Here is a 22,581-nt window from a genome sequence, read left to right on the forward strand (position 1 = left end):
AAGGTCAAAGGGTATTCTCCTTTAACAACCGAAAACTCGGTAATGACCAAAACATTAGGCACATTCTGCCCTCTTCTGCTTGTGTGACTGAGGATGCAGTTCAGAACTTTCACCACTAGATGGAGGCAAACGAATGTCAAAATGGAACTTGAGCCTCACTGGGCTGAGATTCACATTACAGGGCAAGACAAACACAGAAACACACACAAAATAATCATTTTAAAAAGTGAAAACAACAACAACAATGTCCTTCTTGCGATGCATTATGGGTCCTCATAATGGCACCTTTTTTTTCAGTCATAACTCAGCTTCCATACCTCCTACATCTAGCACATGCTATATTGCCCCATTAATTATCCATAAAATCAAAGTTTTGAAGAGTGTTCATATTTAAGTACAGGGTTTAAAAGTAAGTGGAACCTGAACCACATTAAGTGCTAACATCACTAATGTCACATAACTTTACCGACATGTGGCCAAAAGTCATGTGTAAATGTTCTTTCATATTGGAATATGTCTGTGAAGGTTCTCAGTCATCCAGGTCATCGTAGTCTAAGGAGCTTGCAAAGAAAAGCGTCTGGACTTCTTTAAGTTGCTTGAAGACGTTTCACCTCTCATCCGAGAATCATATTGGAACATTTGCATCGTGACATAAAACTCTTACTTACTGTTAAAGGTTTACTCTTCTTTCTTTCTTTCTTTCTTTCTTTTTATATTATCCACCTTATAAACAGTACCTCAAGTGGTTGTTGATCAATGGTCTTGACAATTTGCATATAATTGATGAAGGAACTGACCTCACAGTCCACTGTTCCCTCCGTGGTGCTACTTTCAGTCATTATGCAAATGTCCTGTTTATAAGGTTGAAACCTGCAGTCACCTGATGATGATGATGATGATGATGAAACATTTCTCCCACTGAAAACGTCCAGATGAACAGAATCAACTGTTTGGGTTGACTGACCTGGATGATTGAGCATCCATCAGGACAGAAAAGAAACAACCATTACTTTCTTCAAAGCCATGATCTCAAACTCATCTTCAAATAGAAGATTTTCTCCCCATCTGCTTTTATACTTTTTAAAAATAGCTCACCAGTAGATTAATTCTAAGGTACATTGTGGTTTTTCTCCTTTCCTTCCTTTTTCAGAATAGAATAGAATAGAATAGAATAGAATAATCCTTTAATTGTCCCACAAGGGGAAATTTGGTTGTAACAGCAGCCAGAAAGACACATATACAACAAACAGGACACAGAACAGAAACATACACAATTTTTCTTACATATTTACATTAAGGACAGTGGTTACTATAAACAGAGTACTGTACAGTTATTAAATTAAATAAAATTAACTACAGATAAGAAGCAAAGCAGGTTGTAGTGCTGGTTTTGTGTTGTGTATTTCTCCCATTGTTAGTTTTATTGTTTTGTTTAAGTTAATTTTTTTTATTTTACCTCACCAAATGGACCTATAACAGAAATAAATGGATAAATAATGATTAATCTTAGTTTGACCATATAATGATAATCCCTTCATCTGTGTCTATTCTTTGATAAATCATATAATAACTAATTGGCCTCTTAAATCCTCCCTGCTTTTTTGTCTTCATCCCCTTTCTGTTTAGGAAGGAGGGTTAGCTTCATGACATGGACATTTGTGACATGGGGGTGGGGGACACCCCTGTTTGCTAATGCACTAGACCCACAAACAGTGGCAATATAAGACCTTGTTTCCGTTACCTAACCCTTTATTATGAATAAAAAACAAACTGGACAGTTGGGGCAATGAGCTACCAAAACCTTTTCTGTAATTTTACACATTTATTTAGTTTAATTTAGTTTAATTAATTTTAAAGACTGATGCTGACAGATTTCTTTCTTTGTCACACCACTTTTTTCTTTATCATGTAGAAAAACAGTTAAATATGTAACTTCTTTACACTCACATAAAGGGGAGTTTCACTGGTCCAGCCCACTCAGGATTAAAGTAGTCTCTATGACACCCATCTTATAACTCTGCATAGTCACATTTTTGCAACGGGGGGTTCCACACGCTAACTCGCTCACGCTCCGAAAGGCAGGTTGGGTAACAAGGCCGGAGAAACTGTTCACAGAAGAGGGAAGCTCACAACGAGGAAACAAACTCAAGGAGAAAATGCTTAAGAGACTTCACAAAAGCTAGAATCTTAGCACTAACGTGTCTAGCACAATCATCCAGCGACAAGACAATCTGAGCCCCGGCCTTAAATGGCACAGGAACACAACAGCAGAGTAATCGGAGACAGGTGCGTGGACCAAAGCCCGCAGTGATGAGAGAGACATATGTAGACTTACGGGGCCGGTTCGGCAGACACAGTGACCATGACAACATTGTTTTTTGGACACCACTCAGACAGCCAGCAATGTGGCTAAACGTGTCATGCAGTGGGGGGCTACAGTACTTCAGATGCACTGGCCATAGAGGCCTGGCTAGCTATGACTTTTCAATGCCAGGGTCTCCAATTCAGCAATCCTGGTCTCCAGAGCTGCAAACAGGCTACATTTATTACAAGTATAGTTAAATATAGTAATTAGTAGGCAATCTGGATAAAGCAGGTCCAGATTACACTATGAAATAAGATGTTATCGCAAAGTTTTTATTATATAAGTTATATAAGCAAGTTTAAAGGCGTTTGGCTTGTTGGCACTTTAAATCTGATGCTTCTTCAGTCTGAGCTGTGAGGAAATAAAAATGTTAACGACAAACAACAACAGGAACTTAGAGTCCAACTCTGAACTCTAGAGAGGAGAAAAGTTTGACAGTCAAAGATACAATCTTATTGATTTTAGTTTGTCTGCAGCCATGTTTGTGTTGTACTGTCACACACAAACACTAGGTTTGGATTTTCATTTGAAGCTGCTGTAAACATGTCTGCTTTAGTTTCTGTGTCTGTTTTCAGGTGATAAGGCTGCTCTGAAGTCATTTCCTCCTCTGGGACAAAACAGCACTGATTGGCTGCACAGTTCCAGATGAGACGCACACAATGGGCAATCCTTCTGCGTTTGTTTTTCTACTGCTGGATGTGGGGTGTAACCATGGTGACAAGGAGTTGCCATGGGGATTCTACATCCCTCTCATGTTTTCAGTCAATGACATCATTAAGCTTAAGTCCCACCTCCAGCTACAACCATAAATGACAGCAGACACCTGTGTGTGTTACAGTGTATGTTACTATGTTACCATGTATATATCTATATGTTACACTGTGTGTTGTGCTTGCTGTGTGAGATACACTGTGTATGTGTTACAGTGTGTGTTTTATAGTGTGTGTGTGTGTGTGTGTGTTTCCATATGTGTCTCTTATAGTTTGTATGTGTGTTTTACCATGTGTATATAACTGTGTGTGTCTGTGTTTATGTGCGTGTTATAACTGTGTCTACGTCTGTGTTACAACTGGCTCACAGGTGGTAACATAGAATGGTGTCAATTGAATGGGAATTACCAAAAGTTAATTTAATAACAATCACATGAGACTCTATCAGTGCTGTAAAGCAGTGCATAAATGAGATGGCAAGTGTGTGAGAAAGAGATAGGCAGAACTTTATTAATCCCTCGGGTAGGTTCCTCCAAGAAGTTCGGACATCACGTCTGACCACAGTGTCAGCCTGACGTACTGTGGTCTGTCAGTGAGGTCGTTTGAGATCCAGGCAACCAGGCAGGGGTCCACCCGCTTCCTGTTCAGTGTTTCCTGGAGCAGACGGGGCCGGATTGTGTTAAAGTCACTAGAGGTACATAATAGCATCCTCCACACTGACATCTGCCTTGTAGGCAGTGTTGGGAAGGTTACTTTTAAAATGTATTCCACTACAGATTACAGGTTACATGCCGCAAAATGTAGTTTGTAACGTAGTCCATTAAGTTACTTAATGGGAGTAATGTATTCTCAATGCTTTGGATTACTTAATATATTATCACTTATTACTTATTACTTTGTGCACCTACATGAATGTACTATTGCTGTGTGATTTATTACTATTATTGAAGGTTACTCTCCACACCAACACCAGCTAGATGTTTAAATCTTACTATAAATGAGTAACAGTAGGTGGACATTAGGTAAGGCTGCACTTCTTGCAGTGATCTCGTATAGAAAACTACTCTGTATCAGTAATGCTTTCTTTTTGTCTGCTAATAATCATGTGGAACTGCACATGATTATTTACAGCGATCAGGTTGTTAATGCAACCCATCGGGTCTAAAAACAGCTTGTTAATACGTGGAGAGGCTGCTGCAAAAATGATCCGATTATATTTTAAATATTTGTTCAATTCAAATCAGTTCAAATTAAATTTTTTTTGAAGAAATTACTACATCATGTATATATATTTTTTATAATAATAATAATAATAATAATAATAATAATAATACATTTTGTTTGAGGGCGCCTTTCAGAAACCCAAGGTCACCTTACAAAGAACAACATTATTAAAAGAAGCAATAGTCATAAAATACATAAAATAAGTTAAAATTGCAAAGCAGAACTTGACAACAGGTAAAATCAGCACTAAAGCGAATAAGCCAGTTTGAACAGATGTGTTTTGAGCTGTGTCTTAAATGCAGGAAGAGAGTCAGTATTTTAAAATTTATCCTGGCTTCTACGGGCAACCAGTGAAGCTGCTGAAGAACAGCTAATATGAGCTCTTGACGGAGTAGAGTTATGACCCGAGCTGCAGAGTTTTGGAGAAGTTGGAGTTTATGAAGGAACTTTTTAGGGAGACCAAATAGGAGGGAATTGCAGTAATCAATAGGGGACGTAATAAGACTATGGACAAGGATGGCAGCAGCATGGGGAGGAAGGAAGGGGCGGAGTCGGTTAATATTACGTAAGTGGAAGTATGCAGACCGGGTTATGTAATTAATGTGAGACTGGAATGAAAGAGTATCAAGTATGACACCCAAACTCTTAACCTGAGGCGAGGGAAGGGTGGGAGAATTTTCAATGTTAATGGAAAAGCTGTGGGATTTGGATAAGATAGATGGTGAACCAACAAGTAAAACTTCTGTTTTATTACTTTGAAAATTGGAGGAGAACCAGGATCTAATCTCAATAAGACAGTTTGAGAGGGAGGTAGGTGGGAGGGATGAATTGGGTTTAGAAGAAAGGTAGAGCTGGGTGTCATCGGCATAACAGTGAAAATTTATATTATATTGTCAGAATATATGACCAAGAGGGAGCATGTAAGTAATGAATAAAAGAGGCCCCAATACTGAACCCTGGGGCACACCAGCAGAAACAGGACAGAGTTGAAGAATGGGATTTAAGTTGGATAAACTGAGTGCGGTCTGAGAGATAGGAGGTAAACCAGGCAAGGGGGGTGTGACTAATGCCAATGGAAGCTCACCGGTTCAGGAGAATATTGTGAGAAATGGTATCAAACGCCGCACTAAGATCAAGAAGGATGAGGATGGATAGGAGACCAGAATCAGCTGCCATCAGAAGGTCATTGGTAATTCTTAACAGAGCAGTTTCTGTGCTATGATTGGGGCGGAAACCAGATTGAAATCGTTCATAGAGATTATGGTCATTGAGATGTGAATGAAGCTGGGCGGCGACAACTTTTTCAAGAATTTTTGAAATAAAGGGGAGATTTGACATAGGGCGAAGATGATCAAAGTTATTGGGGTCTGCACCAGGCTTTTTGAGAGTTGGGATAACAGAAGCCTTTTTCAGTGCTTCAGGAACAATCCCAGTGTTCAGGGAGGAATGAATAATATTGGTTATGAGAGGAGCTAACGAGGGAAGACAGGCTTTAACACATTGGGTTAAGTTGATGGTGGATATCTGAGATTTTACAAGTGAAAAAAGAGATAAGAGAGTTGCAAAAATCAACAGAATACATGCTGGAGGGGAATGTGTCTGGAGGTTTTGTAATTTTACTGAACAATGAATAGAGGGACCTGGAGTTACCTTCATTAGAACTAATTAAACCAGAGTAGTAAGCAGATTTGGCTGAGGCAATGCAGTCCTTATAGAACAAACATGATCATTGTGCATTTCTTTATGTACAGTAAGTCCGGTTTTCTTGAATAGACGTTCGAGTTGGCGTCCTTTAGCTTTAAGGTGACGCAGGTCGGGGGTAAACCACGGAGCTGAACGGGAAAATGAGACAGTTCGATGTTTAAGGGGAGCAAATATGTTAAGAAGGTTATGGAGGTTGACATTATAATGACAAACGAGTTCATGAGGGGTTGAGGAGCTGTGGATAGATGGAAGGTCATGGACGGCAGATGAAAAAACAGCTGGGTTGATATTACTAATTTTCCTAAAAGTGATATTACGAGAGATACAGGTTTTGGAAGCGGTTATGTTTGCATCAAAAGAAATAAACATATGATCAGACTGGGGAAACAATGTGGCTTTACAATGGGTGGGGGTAATGCCAGAACAACAGACCAAATCCAGGATATGACCTTTAGAGTGGGTAGGAAATTTTATGTATTGTAGAAGCCCAAAACTTTCCAGGCAGGAGGTAAAATCTCTGGAAAGAGGGATTTTATTATTGTCCATAATGGCTGGAAGGCGATGTCCAGGTAGAAGTATAGAGCCACAGGTGGAGAGACAGCCAGGCAGAAACGGAGCCGCAAAAGATCCGTAGCAGAGTACTGGAGAAGAGCTTATCGCCGGGTGATGAACGATGGATAAAAAAAACCCAGGTGAGCACGAGCCACACCAACACCCTGTGGATCCGCATCTTAATCAGGGCCGAGCACTGAGCACAAACGGAGGGACCGAACAACCAGCTGACAGCTGCAGCACAAGCAATAGAAGCCCGCAAGTATTGCGGAAACAAGTCAAAACAGGGTCGTGCCTTAGATATTCGATTCAAATTGTCGTCAGCAACTGAAAAAAATTACAGTAAAAATATAACAATAACCGGTGAGCAGCGGCAGCCAGCGTTCACTCAACCGGAAACACCATGTCATGTGTAACTTCTATTGCAAATATTATTCACAGTTAAATTTAGAAGGAATGACAGTAAAAAATGTGATGTCATCACGCGCTGCGTTCTCGACACCGGACTCCCGTGTGAACTTACGAAGTCCGGACGAGTGAAAACGTGACTACGTACTTGAGTATTGAGAAACGGCCTAACAGTCTATGAACGAACCTCAGCTAACGCCAGCTAACAATGTTAGCTTGGTGGCAAGTAGCCTTCATTAATAGTAATAAAAATCACACAGCAACAGCAGATCGAAGACACTGCCGTTTCGCCCATCCCATTTCCAAGTAAGAAATGCATTCCTGCCCATGCACTGCCGGCTCTGCTGTCTGACTGACACCAGCATTAACAGGACGCTGACATTAGAGCCTTTTGTGTGTTTTGTTTGGGTTTCCAGCAATCAAAATCAGAGAACCTGTATTAGTCCCAAATGGAAATTAAGTTAAAAGAAAAATAACAAAAGAACTGCAAGTCGTACTCGAACCGGCCGCACTCAGCACGTGATTTATGGCTACATGCTCATCCAACTGGGTTAAATCTGCGCCCGACTGCGTTTAATCACCAAAACTGAAGAAGGCATAGAGAGGGCATAGCCTCACATATGAAACCGGAAATGACCGTCATGTATTCTGTTTATTTCAGCAAAGTAACTGTATTCTGATTACCAGTTACAGTTACTCATATTTTGTATTTTAAATTTACTGCCCCTGCAACAAAAATAATGGCAGATCAAAATGAATGTTGGTGGCAAGCTTTGGCCCATCTAAAGGCCTAATTATAATAACAAAGAAATATTACATCAAATGTATTTTATGGAAAATATTTAAGTTTTTCGTTTTTTTCGGCTAAAAAAACAGTGCGCTCATGTAAAGTAACTGGGATTTAAAGGGTTAAAACAACAAAAATATAATTAAAACTTGATATGAATATTTTAGAAGTAGAAGGCAGAAGTAGTTTTAAAAGACTGACTCATTTAAAGTGGAAAAAAGGTGGATGTCTTTTTAAGGACCCTCCAAGGGCTAAATACACAACGCTGATACATGGACTCCGTTACTCCCCAACACTGCTTGTAGGCGAACTGCAGTGGGTGCGAAAACCAAATGAAGATTGATAAGGTATGTGCAGCGGATTGGAGTGGAACAGCAGCAGGAACTGGGAAGGCCTTGAGAGGCAGGGTTTTACATACTGTGTGTATGCTGTTGTGTTACACTACATGTGTGCGTTTGTGTTGCCTGAGCCCTCAGTTTCTCTAATTATAACAAAGCCTCGGGTTACCTTATATCATCACAGCGCCGTTCAGCGTATTAGGAAGTTTAAAAATAAAATGTCGATTTATGTTGAACGAGTGATTTTTGTTCAAGTGTCTTGTTTGATTGACTAATTTCCTGAGATGATGATGATGATGATGAACTGACTGTAGTTCATATAACGAAACTGCTTCTTGATGACTTCCTGTGCCATGCTCTCGACGTTGTTCCCGCTTGACGTCTTTCAAACGTATTTTTCGTTGATTTCTTAATCCCAAAGCTCTCCATGGTCGATAAGCACCGTCTTTGTGCTTCTGCAGCAGATCTTTGACAGCACATCTGGAAACAGCTGCATGCTATAAAATGTCTGCTGACCCTGCTGAGGCAGGACAACTGTGTCTCTTTGCTGTATTCACTGAAAGCTTCTCAGACCCCTCAGTCTTCTCCTTTTAGACTCCCTCTGATTGTTATTCACCTGCACAGCTGCAGCTTTTCACTTCATGACTTCAGTTTAAGAGAAAATGTTGTTCGTGAACAGCGATTTGCTATAGTTTGCTCACACATCACATTTATTTTCTGTGGCTCTTTAATCTGGAACGTTTTTGAAAATGAATGTTTTTAACCTCTTCACCAGCACACGCTCATGGGGAAAATGAACCTTATATCTTATGATATAACATCTCCTGCTCACACATTGTTCACTGCAAAATAAATACAAAGAAAGCCCAAAGTCAAACATAATGAGCGTATTTTTCTGATGAAAGAGTTTCACACACACCTCAACCCTTCAGTTCTATTCTGAAGCTGCTCTGGGGACCATTATTTCACCTCGCTGCCCGATTTCTTTCTGGTTTGATGGAAAATTATTCTTCAGGGCTGAATTACTCATTAAGATCTTTTTTTGTTTCAAAGCAACAGATATTTTATTGAAATGTAATTTCAGATGGAGGCTCTCTGCTTGTCGTTGATTGGTTAATGAGGGTCTGAAAGCTTAACGAAGCATCATGCTCATTAACGGCTGTGATTCTGAGCCAAAAAAAACGTCGTTACTCCTCTTTGTACGACTGGGATCTGCTTATTCTTTTTTCATAAGCTCAGCCACGTCCCTGGAAATCAAAATCTCTTCTTCGAGAGAAGACTGCTCTAAAAGTACATTACAAAGTTGATGAATTGAAACATAATAAACTGAGATGCAGAGAAAAGTAAAGGACATCAAAATTACATTTCTAAAGACACAAAAAAGGAATTTCAGCTTAAGAATATCACTGGTACTTTTCACCCATGCATTTCTTTGTGAGCTTCAGAATGGTTTTACACTTCAAACTTACTTTATTATATAAACCTGTGTTTGAAAGTCTCTTTTATCCATCCATCTTCTTCTGCTTATCTGGGGCCGGGTCGCGGGGGCAGCAGTCCAAGCAGAGAAGCCCACACCTCCTTCTTCCCAGCCTCCTCCTCCAGCTTATCAGGGGGGACATCAAGGCGTTCCCAGGCCAGCTGATCTCTCCAGCGTGTCCTGGGTCTGCCCCAGGGCCTCCTCCCAGTGGGACATGCCCGGAACACCTCACCCAGGAGGCGCCCAGGAGGCATCCTTGTCAGATGCCCAAACCACCTCAGCTGGCTCCTTTCGATGTGGAGCAGCAGCGGCTCTACTCTTGTGTGAAACTTGTATGAAAAGCCTACAAAAGTGAAAACAGATATAAGATCCCTTGAAAAATTATATAAATGAAACTTGTATGTTTTGGATACTTCCTAAAACAATATATGAAAGTAATGAGAAAGTGGCCACTCTTATTAGTAAATCATATAAGTTTTTACTATTTCTTTTCCATATGGGTCTCCTTAATTATGTCTATTTTCCTACAACATTAATTTCACCTTCTTCCTCTGTCTCTTCGTCACGTCTAACCCTAAAAAGCAGCAGCCTCTTATTACTGTGAGCACTGGCTAGCAGTTTGTTGCTCGTACTGTTGACAGTGCAGCAGCCAACAGCTAGCATGTTAGTTAATCTGACAAGTTTAGCTTATCTCTGAGCTTTTCAGCTCCCCTTCTTCCACACTAAACTCTGTTCTGCAATGTGCATGAGCACAGCGATGGTAGGGTAAGGGGCCAACTGCGTTAAGACATTTGATTGGGCAATACAGTGACATTAATGTCACTGAACAATTGTGTTTCTGTCCACTGCGCGGCTGTCCTTCGATTGACACATCAGGCCCAAAGTGCATCAGCTCACTGGGAAAATGCCCGGTGTGCTAGATTATCAGTTCAGGCCTGCTACCTACACTCCTGTAATTGAGGCATGGTTGGTTAGAAGATTGCTGGCTTCAATGGAAGAACCTTCCAGTGGGATTGTGTTCAGGACAGTTGGAGTGGTTTTGTGTGGTTTGTCTGTCTGTGGTTGTTGGTTTTAAGCTCTGAGTTTGTGTTTAAATGACCAGGAAAACAGCAAGTGGCTTTTTGGCCTGAATAAATTCATCTGAATTTTACAGATCTTCACGTGTAAACACCAATCCTGCTCATAAATTAGGACGATACATCACAATGGTAACAGCTGGGAAACTACAACATGCTGTTTCCATGGAGACCATGAAGGAGAGGAGGAAAAGACGATAATTGTGTTTTAGGAAACACTTTAACTAATCAGCTCTAGCTGACAGTCGGGGTAATGGGTGTGTTTTGTGTTGTCATGCCGACTGCAGCTATTTAAACAGCTTTCATCATCACAACATGACAACAGAGTGAGCGTGGGACACACGGACAGACGAGAGATGGAGATAATAGAGGAAAATAGGAGGTTTGAAAATGCTTCAGTGTAATAGCTGAGCCTCTCTCATGCTCTCTCTCTCTATTATTCTTTAGTTTCAGTCTCCAGACTGAAACAACTCAATTTCACCCCTCACTAACACTGTGTGTATCTATCTGTTAGTGTGTGTTGCAGTGTGTATGACCAGCAGTCATTTAAAACAATGACAAACTGCCAAACTCAGAGAGGAGAAGGAACAAAGAAAAATGATTTTTTACACATTTCAGGGTTTCTGTTTCTGTGTGAAATATTATCATGAAACACTTTTGAAAGCTGCTCATGTTCATGGGCTGGAGGTCGGAGGACTCAGCCTGCTCTCAGTCAAAAGGTAAACAAAAGCATCATTAACTCTGTGCTCATTATCCTCTGAAGCAGCTCCCAAACAGCTGCAGTGCAAAACACATCAAGGCTGCCGTGTGCATGGCTCCTGTCTAACAGTGTCAAACACTATATATGTATAAATGTGTGTCACAGGTTTGGACACGCCCTCTCATTTAACGTTTTTTGAATTATTTTAGGAAATCTGTAGAGGGAGCTGAAGGTTCGAGTTGCCAAACGTCAGCCACAAAACGTCAATGACTTGCAGAGGATCTGCATCGAGGACAAAACCCCCGACATGTAAAACTGACCTCTGTGATTGCAACAAAGGTTTTGCCACCAAGCACCAACGCATCATGTATTTGTTTCATTCATGAAAATGTGAATTCATCTGACTGTTTTGAAATGCATTTTTCTGGATTCGTTGGTTATTGTTCTGTCTCCCACTGTTCAAATAAAGCTACCATAGAAATGATGGACTGAGCATTTCTTTGTGGGCAAACTTACAAAATCATTCGTCCCTGACTGTATCTGCTGATGATGTCAAGTCTATTTCCCTTTAAAATAGCGGTTCTGTTCACTGCCATCAGGGAGTGGATAGCACTGAATTTTATCTTAATAATTATCTTTAATCGTAATTTTAATGAAAAGTGACTGAGGTGATGCTTTTTAAATCCAGTGGCTCCAGCTGTATTCTTTGACCTTCCTATTTGGCCCCACATGAAAAACCAGCATTTACTGGTTTAGGTGTGAAATGGACCTGCTTCACCCTCACATGCCATCACGTAGATCTGCTAACCAGGAGCTTTGACTGTCCCGAAGACATTTTTATAAATCCACAGGAGACACAGCCTTTGCACTTTTGGCTCCTAACATGTAAAAGGAGCTGCCTCTGGAGGTCAGGCAGGCGCCGTCTCTTGCTGTTTTTACCGTGCTTTTAAAAACACGTCTTTTCTCTTTGGCCTTTAACCCAGTGTGAGTTGTCATGTGTGTTAAACTTTTGTATGTCACTATACTGATTTATTCTTTTATTCTTCTTCGCTCGTTAATACAAACTGGGCGTCACAGCGAACGCCGTCCCCACAGATACAGCGGCCAGGGAAGCACAAGTCAAGACAATTCGAGTGGCAAACTTGTTGTTCCAACCATGGTCAGCGTTACAGTACACAGCGAGACAACGTTCCTCCAACATTCCTACATATGGCAGACAATCAACACAGGACTACATAATGTGAGGGACAAGTGTGCAAAAAACCCCCAGAATGACACAAACACAACAGTGCAATAGAAAAGTGCAGCAGTGGCAGTGGGTTTTGCAAACAGTGGTTGGTTGATTTATGAAGGTGTGTGTGTTCATCCAGTCACTGAGTGTTCAGGAGCCTGACGGCCTGGGGGAAGAACCTGTTCCTCAGTCTGGCAGCGAGGGCCCGGATGCTCCGGTACCTCTTTCCAGAAGCCAACAGGATGAAGGGTGTGTGGGGTCCTCCACGATGCTGGTTGCTTTGCGGTCGGAGCGGGTGTGACAGGTGTCCGTGATGGAGGGGAGATCTTCTCAGCTGTTCTTACTATCCGTTGTAGGGTGTTGCGCTGCGATAGAGTGCAGTTACAGAACCGCGGTCGTTGATCAATGCCCATGAGAATTTGCATATTTAATGATCGAGGACCTGACCTCCCAGCCCATTGTTCATTCAGTGGGCTGGTGTCAGTCACTGTGTAAAGGTGCTGTTTATAAGGTTGGAAATAGGGCTGGGTTTTTATAATCGATTTATCGATTAAAATCGATTCTGGCTTGGATAACGTGAAATCGATTCATTAAAATCCTGAATCGATTTTTTTATATAAATTTATTTTGCCCGAAACGCCAGAATCTCAGGTTAAACCTCACAAACTTTCAACAACCACCAAACAGCTGAAACAGTAAATGAGAGCAGGAACACGGATTCTGCACAAAGACGTGAACACACAGCGCCGACACATCAGAATCAGTGAGGTGTCGCCTTTCTCCCAGTCGGGGCTGAAAGCCGACAGCTCGCTGATTCTGATGTGTCGGCGGGTCCTAGCTTTGTGTTCACGCCCTTCTTGCGCTGATTCTAAAGCTGCAGGTTTTATCTCTCTCCAAACAATATTGACCGAACCAGCAGCAAAAGAAGATCCAAACTACGCTTCACATAAACATGAATTCACTCTGACTTTTGCTGTTTTGCTTCCACCAGGATAAAATCACACTTCATGCACAGCTCTCTCTCTCTCTCTCTCTCTCTCTCTCGAACAGTTTCCCGTCTAAAAATCTGTTTTCTGCATTATTCGCTTGTTTGTTACGCACAAGTCTACCGTTGTTTACAGGCTGTCGGCCGCTGTTTTTTTCCTTTTACTTACTTCCGAAAAGAAAACCTAATTTCTGCCGTTCAATACTGAACAAATTTAAACTTTTTTAAATGATGCAAAATCCAAAACGCTGTGTCTCTAATAAAACCGCTGTAACGTCAGAGGTAACGTTCATGTGTTCATTAATGGTTTTCTTTCGTTTTTGATCTACTGCAGAACATTTTTATAAAATCCCAGAACAGGAAAATCAGCTTCATGTGTTTCTGTGTTTTATCTTCAGTTACTTTGACACAAAGGCCTCTGCTGTGATGCTCACACCTGTGATAAAGGCTGGAAAGTGTCAGCTTCCTTTTTATAGATACAAAAATATGGAAATGTACTGATCTGAATTATAATATTTCTGACTGAGGCAAAATTTCCCAGATTCAAATCGAATTGAATCGAATCGATTCGGGACCTTGTGAATCGGAATTGAATCGATTCTAGAAATTAGTGACGATACCCAGCCCTAGTTGGAAACCTGCAGTCAGCTGAGACTGAAGAATGTGACGAAACGTTTCTCCCACTGAAAACATCCAGACGAACAGAATCAACTGTTTGGCATTCACCATCGCAGCAACAGGGCAACAATATGAGAACAGGGGTCTGTCACACGAAGCGCTCCTGACATCAACCCCACAGAGCTGATCAAGACAATAATCCAGAAATACGGATGAGGTGGAGGGCCCAAAACGTCTCTTCACCGACGTTCATCAGCAGGAAATGTAGAACGAAGTTTGCTGCTGCTCGAGGAGCTGCTCGATGGTTTTTTCACCTGATTGAAAGACGTTTCTCCGAGTGATCAATAAACACATGAAGTGTTAGTACGGAGGACTTCTCTGCGTTTCCCAGGACTGGTTTTTATTTATCCTCGTCTGCACTGATCTGTCCTAGTTCCTATAAATATTTGTTCTGTGACTTTGTTTCACTGCCTCATGTGAAGTTTATTTTAATACTCGTGCCTTCAGCTGGAGTGAGTTTTTTTATGAATGCAAAGCCTCAGTCTCATTTACACCTCCACCAGGGATTAGCAGTTTTACATGAAACGGGTTAAACGTTCTCTGATATCCTCGGCTAATTTGAATTAATTAAATCAGTGGTGAAGCTCCACTCTGCTGCCAACCAGGGAAAATCTTTTATTCATTTCTGAAGTCTGCCAGTCATTAAGCTTCAGGCTGAATTTCAGTTTGTGCAGATTTGTCTCAGAAAATCAGATCATGTACCGAAAACAGGTTTCTGCAGACTTCCTCATTTTATCCACAGAGATCAGTTTGTCCTTTAAAATAGTGATGAGCTCAGATTTCAGTTTCTATCACAGAAAAGGGGAATAAAATAGACACAATCTAGCACCTGATCCCTTAAGTTTTATGTCCTCAGTCATACTCCGTGTGAGATTTAATCTGTGACATTACTAGAAAATACTGCCGTACTGATTCATCAGACCTGTGTGTCGATCACGAGCAAACACCCATTAGTGCGATAATGAAGACAGTTTATTCTGTACGTGTGAGTTTTTTCTGAGCACACACACAATTTAATCCGACATATTCTGGTGACGAGTGTGTTTATTTTACCTGATATCAGTAATTGTTTCTGACTCGAGCGGCTCTGCTGTAATCTCTGCAAACACACACTGATATTGACAGACGGATTAACTGTCGCCCTTTCAGAGGAGATGCTCGCCGCTATGATCTACCTCATCATACGACATTTTTTTTGATGACTGACGCATGGAAAAAAGACGCACACTGAACCAAGAATCTGTGAATGTTGGCAGATTATTTTAAAGAAACCAAAAAGTTTGGGTTAGATCGGGGGTCTCCAACTCCAGACCTCGAGGGCCGGTGTCCTGCAGGGTTTAGACGTGACCTTGATCCAACACAGCTGATTTAAATGGTTAAATGACCTCCTCAACATGTCTCGAAGTTCTCCAGAAGCCTGGTAGTGACCTAATCATGTGATTCAGCTGTGCTTACACAGGGTCAAATTTAAAACCTGCAGGACGGTGGCCCTCGAGGCCTGGAGTTGCCCAGCCCTGGGTTAGATTCTGTTTTCTGTCTCAAAGCTTCATTGATTGGGTCACTTTTTTATTATCTTTATACATGAAAAACAACAATGAATGAGTGGAAGATGTAAACATTCACAGATACCTGAAAAAATATCACATGTGGAGAGTTTTTCCTTTTCTTTTAGAAGGTCAGTCGTAGTGGCTCTTGGGTGCACCAGAGAACAACATGGGGTTAGCATCTTGCCCAGGGATATTTGGCACGCAGACCGGAGCACACAAGGATCAAACCACCAAGCTTCCAGCTGGTGGGAGACCTGCTCTACCAGCTGAGCTACAGCCAATCTGAACTATGAGGCGAGCTCAGCATACCCAGGGCACAGCGCCGCTCTCTGAATTCACTTACACCAGGGGTGGTTTTACCCTGGGTCAGCACACCTGAATCACATGATTAGTTCCTTACCAGGCCTCTGGAGAACGCCAAGACATGTTGAGGAGGTCATTTGAAGCAGTTGTGATGGATCAGGGACGCCGGCCCATGAGGCCTGAGTTCCCCCACCCCTGACTGACACCAACATCAGAAATCAGAATCAAAGGGGCGAGTCTGGCAGCCTCCAACCAATCACAGTTTTAGATAACCACTGGCAGGAGATCCTGACCCTGCTTCTAGCCCCGCCCATTTCAGTGAACATGCAGGTTAAACTGTTGGCCAACTTAGGAAGTGCTGGGAAGGAGCTACAGGTGAAAGGCGATCAGTACCGGAGGGGGAGGCAGGAAGCAAAACTTAAACAGTCTTTCAAAGTAAAACAGAGCACAAGAGAACGAAACACTAACAAACAGACAATGGGAGCGGAAACAAGGTGAGCAAAACAAACAGGTGGGAGGAGACCGAAGACACGAGCACAGAAACGAGACTCACGAAAAGATGCGAGTAAAACTGATGAGGAGGACAACGGGAACCACAAACACGATAACCGCGAATAACTCAAAGCTGCTGATTTTTACGGACCATCGATTATTACACGCACACGCGCGTGAAGGGGAGCGGCTCTTTGATCTGAGAGAAGCTCAGCTCAAATCCGTTTGTACCGGACAGAGGGGGGAGGGAGGAGACTCCGTGACGACGCGGAGCTGCACGCGGGCTCCGGTGTTTTTCAACCATCAGGCATCGCAGTGACACGCGCGGTGTGTCCGTCGGGTCTGTCTGCGTCTGTCTGTCGGTATTTCACGTCATGCCGCGCGCGTGCTTTCACCTTAACCGTATTGGAGGCTGATCTGCGGACCTCCGCGAGGACCTCCGCGAGCTGCAGCCCGAAGAACGTGACCGGAGAGCAGAGGCTCGGTCCCGCCGGTGCGAGGAGCAGTTTACCGGATAGACGCCGGAGGAGCTCCGCGGGTCGGTAGGTGACTCTTACCGGATTTACCGTGATGTTCCGGTCAGCTGCAGGTCTGCATTATCATCCTCCTCCATTCATCATCGTCATCTTCAGCAGCAGCTGTTCACACCTGGACTCTGTTGAAGACTTTGACTTCAGATATTTTTCATCACGTTTGTTTTTATTTAAGTCTGACTTTAATAAACAGACACATACAAACTCTGTCATTAATGTGTGTGTGTGTGAGGACACCATGTTCACCGTCATGTTACATATAAAATAATATTAAGTGATTATTTTTCAGTTGAATGTTACTATTCAGAAAAGATTCAACAGCCACATTCATGCCTGTGTGTCGGCCTGACAGCACCAACTTCACGGTTCCTAATTCTGATATGATATTTATAGTGATTACTGATCAATACCTGAGTCCAAACATAATCTGTAATCCAAGTGTGAGAAACCTCAGGCTTACTTTAAGAACTTATCAATATACAATGTGAAAAAAGAGTAAAAATCATTAGTGAAATAATAAATGATAACAGAACAGAGATGAGTGAAATAAAAATTTATTTAATCCAATATGACTGCTTGGAGCTCAGTGTGAGTCTTTGCTGCTACACCAAATCTCATTTTCTTTTTATAATAAAATTCATTTGTTAAGAACAACAATCATGTATTGATTTACAATCATAAAATGTGACTGATGATCGATTAAAATTATAATAAAAATGATAGTTTTTATAACTGATCAGTGAAGGAAAATGTTTGAATCTGTAGTTGATCGTGTGACCTAAACTGCTGCTGCCGACCGTGTCCGTGGTGAAGAAGATGTAGGAGGACAGAGAGGAACCTGTGAGGAACATCAGTCGGAAACACGTTGTGACTGTTTGTGGTTGGACGGATTCAGTAGAAAGAAGCTTCAGCTGCTCCTGATTGTAGAGGCTAAGCCTACGCTTGAAGTCTCTGAGGTGTTCGTTGGTGGGGGTGACGCGATGCCGCTGTTATGAATGAAACCTGTTACAGTCCAGCAACTCCAGCCGTACTTCTCCATTTAACATCTTTATTCCACTTCCATCAGTTGCATTTGTTGTTAACAGTTCTCTTCATCCAACACCATTCATGAGAACAGCACAGTGGTCACAAACTGTTTGCTCCTTCCCAACAACAACACACCTGCCGTTAATTACGTGCGCTACCTTAAAAACGTTCACATAGACACACCATATGGTAAAACACAAAAGGTAACAACTCATGAAAATGGCTCCTGCTCTGATCAATAAATCGCTAAAGGTTTATCAGTGTTTCAAAGAACAGGAAATGCTCGTGGTTGTCTTTCCATCAAAATGAAATTACTCACAACTCTGACAGGTGTGATGATGATTTTGAGGTGATCAGTATGACCGGATTGATAATCAGTTGGATCAGTAATGGTTTCCATGAAGAGAGTATACTAAATGCAACAGTAGAAACAGTAGAATTATATTCTATTGTTAAAGTGGAATTCAAACACCAGTTGGAGACTTCAGTTTAACATTTAGTTCTTTAATAACTTTTACATATTTCTTGGTCTGGATTCGGAGGTGTTGGCAGCGATCCGTGGTCTGTCTGGACTGATTTTGGATGAAAAGGCAGTGTTTCTGTGGAAGTGTCACTTTGTGCTGATGAAGCTGATGTCACGGCTGTTGAAAGCATGTGCTCAACTCGGGTTTGACTCGTTTATGTTTTCTTTTTGTGTATTTTTTATTTGCAGACTGCTAACCTCAGCATTAACTTTTCTTTTCTTTTAGCATACGGGTTGACCCATGTGCTCATACTGCTCAGCCCTAATTCGCCCGTTTGCCACTCAGATGGTGATGTCATCATGATGCTGCCAGTCACCCGGTTTAAAGGTCAGCCAGCTGGCATGGTAACCACCACCACACCCTGGCTGTCTGTAAGCACTGACCCCTCCCCCCAGTGGCTGTGGTTGGCCAGCTGGTCAGCTGCAACATACCAGGCCATGCCTCCTTTGGTGTTCTACCCCCCAGCTGTGTGGATACCTGAGCACGCACAACTGATGCAGGTAACGTGACACACCTGAACTGACCACCGGCGCTGTCAGACCTTTGTCAGCTGATTCATTGTGTGTAGGCGGGATTTATTTGAATTCTGCTAACGTGCGGAGGATCTGTCTGTAAATGTTGTTTTGTGTCTGTCTGCACATCCTGCTGTTACACACGTTTCAGTTTCCTACCACAGGCTGCTAACAGAGAAGCTCTTTGTTGAACGAATCCTCCAAAGCTGTCCCAACACTCTACACCACAGGTGTCCTGCAGGGTTTAGATGTGTCCTTGATCTAACACAGCTGATTTAAATGGCTAAATGACCTCCTCGACATGTCTTGAAGTTCTCCAGAGGCCTGGCAAGGAACTAATCATGTGATTCAGGTGTGTTGACCCAGGGTGAGATCTAAACCGTGACACTGGCAGGACGCTGGCCCTCGAGGCCTGGAATTGGACACCCCCGCCCTACACCATCCTCATCGTGGTCTGGTGGAAGATTTGTTTTTAATATCAAGCAATGGCTGCCTTTCCCTCTGCTCTGTTTGAACCTGTTCTGTATAATCATTGTTAGTGTTGCCTGTTCACTCATATCTGGCACTGTTGGTAGTTTGGGTGATTGGTGCTGATGTGCTCAAAGATCACTAGAAAATAATCGAATAAAAAAACCTGACAGTTTCTTCTCTTGTTTATGGGAGATCGTCATAATCAAATAATAATAATTATCAAAGAAAAGAAAAGTGAGAACTTCCAGAATTCTCAGGTAGTCCCGCACGTCCTCATACAGCAGAAGTGCAGACCGCAGAAAGCCTCAGCAGGAAGTGACAGAAAGCTTTTCACAGCTGGAAACGTTTTACTCTGCAGAGTCACGCTGGAGTCTCCTCTGAATTAACAACATTATTGATGAATTAACAGCGCTGAAGGCCCCCTGCCCTGCTGTGGACGAGTCAGGTCACACGGAGCGATGCACAAGGATTTGACTGGCTTAAAACAAGGAAACCAATCAAAAACATTGTCTGGAATTTAGGTTGCTGAATGAACGAGGCGTGTCCAGACGTAGGGACAGCTTCATTGTGTTACATGCAAATCAGTCCAACAGTTTTTCTTACATGTTGACTGCTATATATTCAGCATACACTATTTTAGTGATGCAAATATGTCCGAGCGTTTCCCCTCTCACATCAGCATTCGGATGGAATTTAATTAGCTCAAAGTGATTACATTTCTGTTGTAATGTAATTACAACAGTGAATGAGCCGAATCATGAGCAGCGCTGACTGATTACAAGACCTTCGTTTATTTTAATGTCTCATGTTTCATCTTGTCCCTGAAAGTGATTGATTTATATGTGAAGCGAAAGGGTTAAGGACATGATTTCCTCACATCGCTTCTTCAGTTTGATCTAAAGTGTCTTTAAGTGAGTTCGGCCTCCTCTGCAGTCTGGAGATAAGATGAAACTTTAATGATCCCTGAGGGCAAAGTGAATAATTGTCTGTTAATTATCGGTGTCGTGTTAATTATCTCGTGCTGCTCTTCTTTAATTCTTTCTGCATAAACTCCAGTGACAGAATTTAACATCTTATCAGCAGACCTTCTGAAGTAATTTTTCTTTTCAAAGCATGTTTGTGTTGAACAAAGAAAACTGTCTGAAATCCTGCACAGTGACATTAAATGGTGGCAAGAAAGGAAGGAGCTGCAGAGAGTTCTGAGGTTCTGTGCCTGGACTGAAAAGCCGCTGACAGATCTGGACCTCTGTGCTCTGACTGGCCTCTTTTCACACGTGGACGATGGATGAAGGAGTTTTAGTTTTTATAGTGATAATGGATCTCTGAGAGCTCCTTCACCTTGATGAAAAATCCTTTTTCAATAAGAGGATGATGAGTTCAGGTCCTCATTTTATTCTGTCAGCAGCTTCATCTGAAAGTCCTCCACTTATTTCTGCACACAGCACAAAGGTCAGGCAGGGCCAGGAGGACTCTGATTGGACAAATTCTCCGACAGAAGGCTGCACCAGCACCTGTCTACCTGTCTGTGTGTCTGTCTGTGTTGGTGGAACAGGAAGTTCATCCTAATTTTCTGTGGTTCCAGTGGGAACGTCCAGCAGTTGAAGTCGTTCCTCTCGTCCAGCCGTTTTATCAGTCTTCACCTCTTCACCATCATTGTCATCATCGTTTCCCAAAGGTACGCACGCACGCATGGACGCACGCACGCACGCACGCACACACACACACACACACTGGCAAATGCTAATGTTGCTACTGTAGTTGCAGATCACTGATACCTGGTTCTCACCAGAGGAAGTGGGGGTGTTTCCAAGGAGACAGAAGCGCCTCCTATTAACCAATCGGATAATCCCGAGATCACGTAGACAAACCTCTGCGGCCAACCTGCTGTTGTTCCCTCCTCAGCTCTCAGGTAAGACAACACCTGCTGCAGGTGTTGTGTTCGTGCTGGCCATCTTTTACAGTTTCATCTGGTGAGGATGCAGAAACGTGACAAAGCAGGTGTCATATGACATTTCTGTTCACGGAGTCATGTGACCTCTCAGTTCTTTACCTGCGATCAGTACAGTTGGAGTCAGGTATGTTTCCTTTATGAATCCATCTGATTATTCTGATCTGTTTGTTTAAACCAGCCCAGAGAGTTTAAGATTACACGCAGTTCATCCAATCAGATCAGGGACCTTCACGTCGAGGCGGGGCTTCTCATCTGGTCCTGTGCATTTAATCTGAAAGGCTCTGTGTAAAGGCCCGGCTAATCTGGAATCGAACCAACAACCACTGGAGGTTGGAGGTGTTTCAGGGATGCTGGATTCTCATTTGCCATGTTGCCATGACAACACGGCTCATTTCTGAGAGCTGAGTGGCTGTAGCTCGCTGCTCCGAGGTGAATGTGTTTTTACTCTCTCTCTCTCACACACACACACACACACACACACACACACACACACACACACACACACACACACACACACACACACACACACACACACATACTGGTGTCAGTGTAATGGGAAGATGATTGGTCCATTTGAAATCACCCAATGAAGCATGATGGGAAATGTGTGCTATTCAGCCCTGAGACTGCAGGCATGTGTATTGATGAGCAGAAAAACCGTGACGGACATATGAACGAACGGGGTGGCGGTCTTATTTAAAGGTGGTGTTATTAGATAGACTGAATGATGGTAGGCCTATGTGAATGTGAATCGGTTCTGTTCTGACTCAGGTGGTGTCTGCGCTTTGGAATCAGCCTCACAGGGTGGGGTGGCTGTAAACAGCGAAATGTTTAAATGTTGGTTAAACATCAGCCTGCTGATCTTCTCCTTACATGAAGGAGGGTCAGAAGCTCGTATCAACTTCACACTGATATTCACAGTGTTATTGCCCCTTGAAGTAGGATCAACTCTTCAGGAGACAAAAGTGAGTGTATACACTCTTAAAT

General features: G+C 42.4%; 2 protein-coding genes across 5 annotated transcripts in view; both read left to right on the top strand.

Annotated features, from left to right (window-relative positions):
* The window catches only part of LOC120722914 (protein phosphatase 1 regulatory subunit 3C-B-like), a 35,896-nt gene extending 24,071 nt beyond the window's left edge, over positions 1-11,825 (top strand). For both annotated transcript variants that reach the window (XM_040014103.1, XM_040014102.1), the window contains one exon: positions 11,551-11,825. In XM_040014103.1, coding sequence (XP_039870037.1) covers positions 11,551-11,611 — 61 coding nt within the window. In that variant the 3' untranslated portion in view covers positions 11,612-11,825. The remainder of the gene's footprint in view (positions 1-11,550) is intronic.
* Positions 11,826-16,121: 4,296 nt separating this feature from the next.
* LOC120722896 overlaps positions 16,122-22,581 on the top strand; it is an 87,615-nt gene continuing 81,155 nt past the window's right edge. For 2 of the 3 annotated variants that reach the window (XM_040014075.1, XM_040014077.1), the window contains exons 1-4: positions 16,122-17,119; positions 18,886-19,160; positions 21,226-21,318; positions 21,402-21,552. In XM_040014075.1, coding sequence (XP_039870009.1) covers positions 18,960-19,160; positions 21,226-21,318; positions 21,402-21,552 — 445 coding nt within the window. In that variant the 5' untranslated portion in view covers positions 16,122-17,119; positions 18,886-18,959. The remainder of the gene's footprint in view (positions 17,120-18,885; positions 19,161-21,225; positions 21,319-21,401; positions 21,553-22,581) is intronic. The other variant, XM_040014076.1, reaches the window with a different exon arrangement.

This window comes from Simochromis diagramma, unplaced genomic scaffold (assembly GCF_900408965.1).
Source record: "Simochromis diagramma unplaced genomic scaffold, fSimDia1.1 OVJJ01000669.1, whole genome shotgun sequence".
Taxonomy (NCBI): domain Eukaryota; kingdom Metazoa; phylum Chordata; class Actinopteri; order Cichliformes; family Cichlidae; genus Simochromis; species Simochromis diagramma.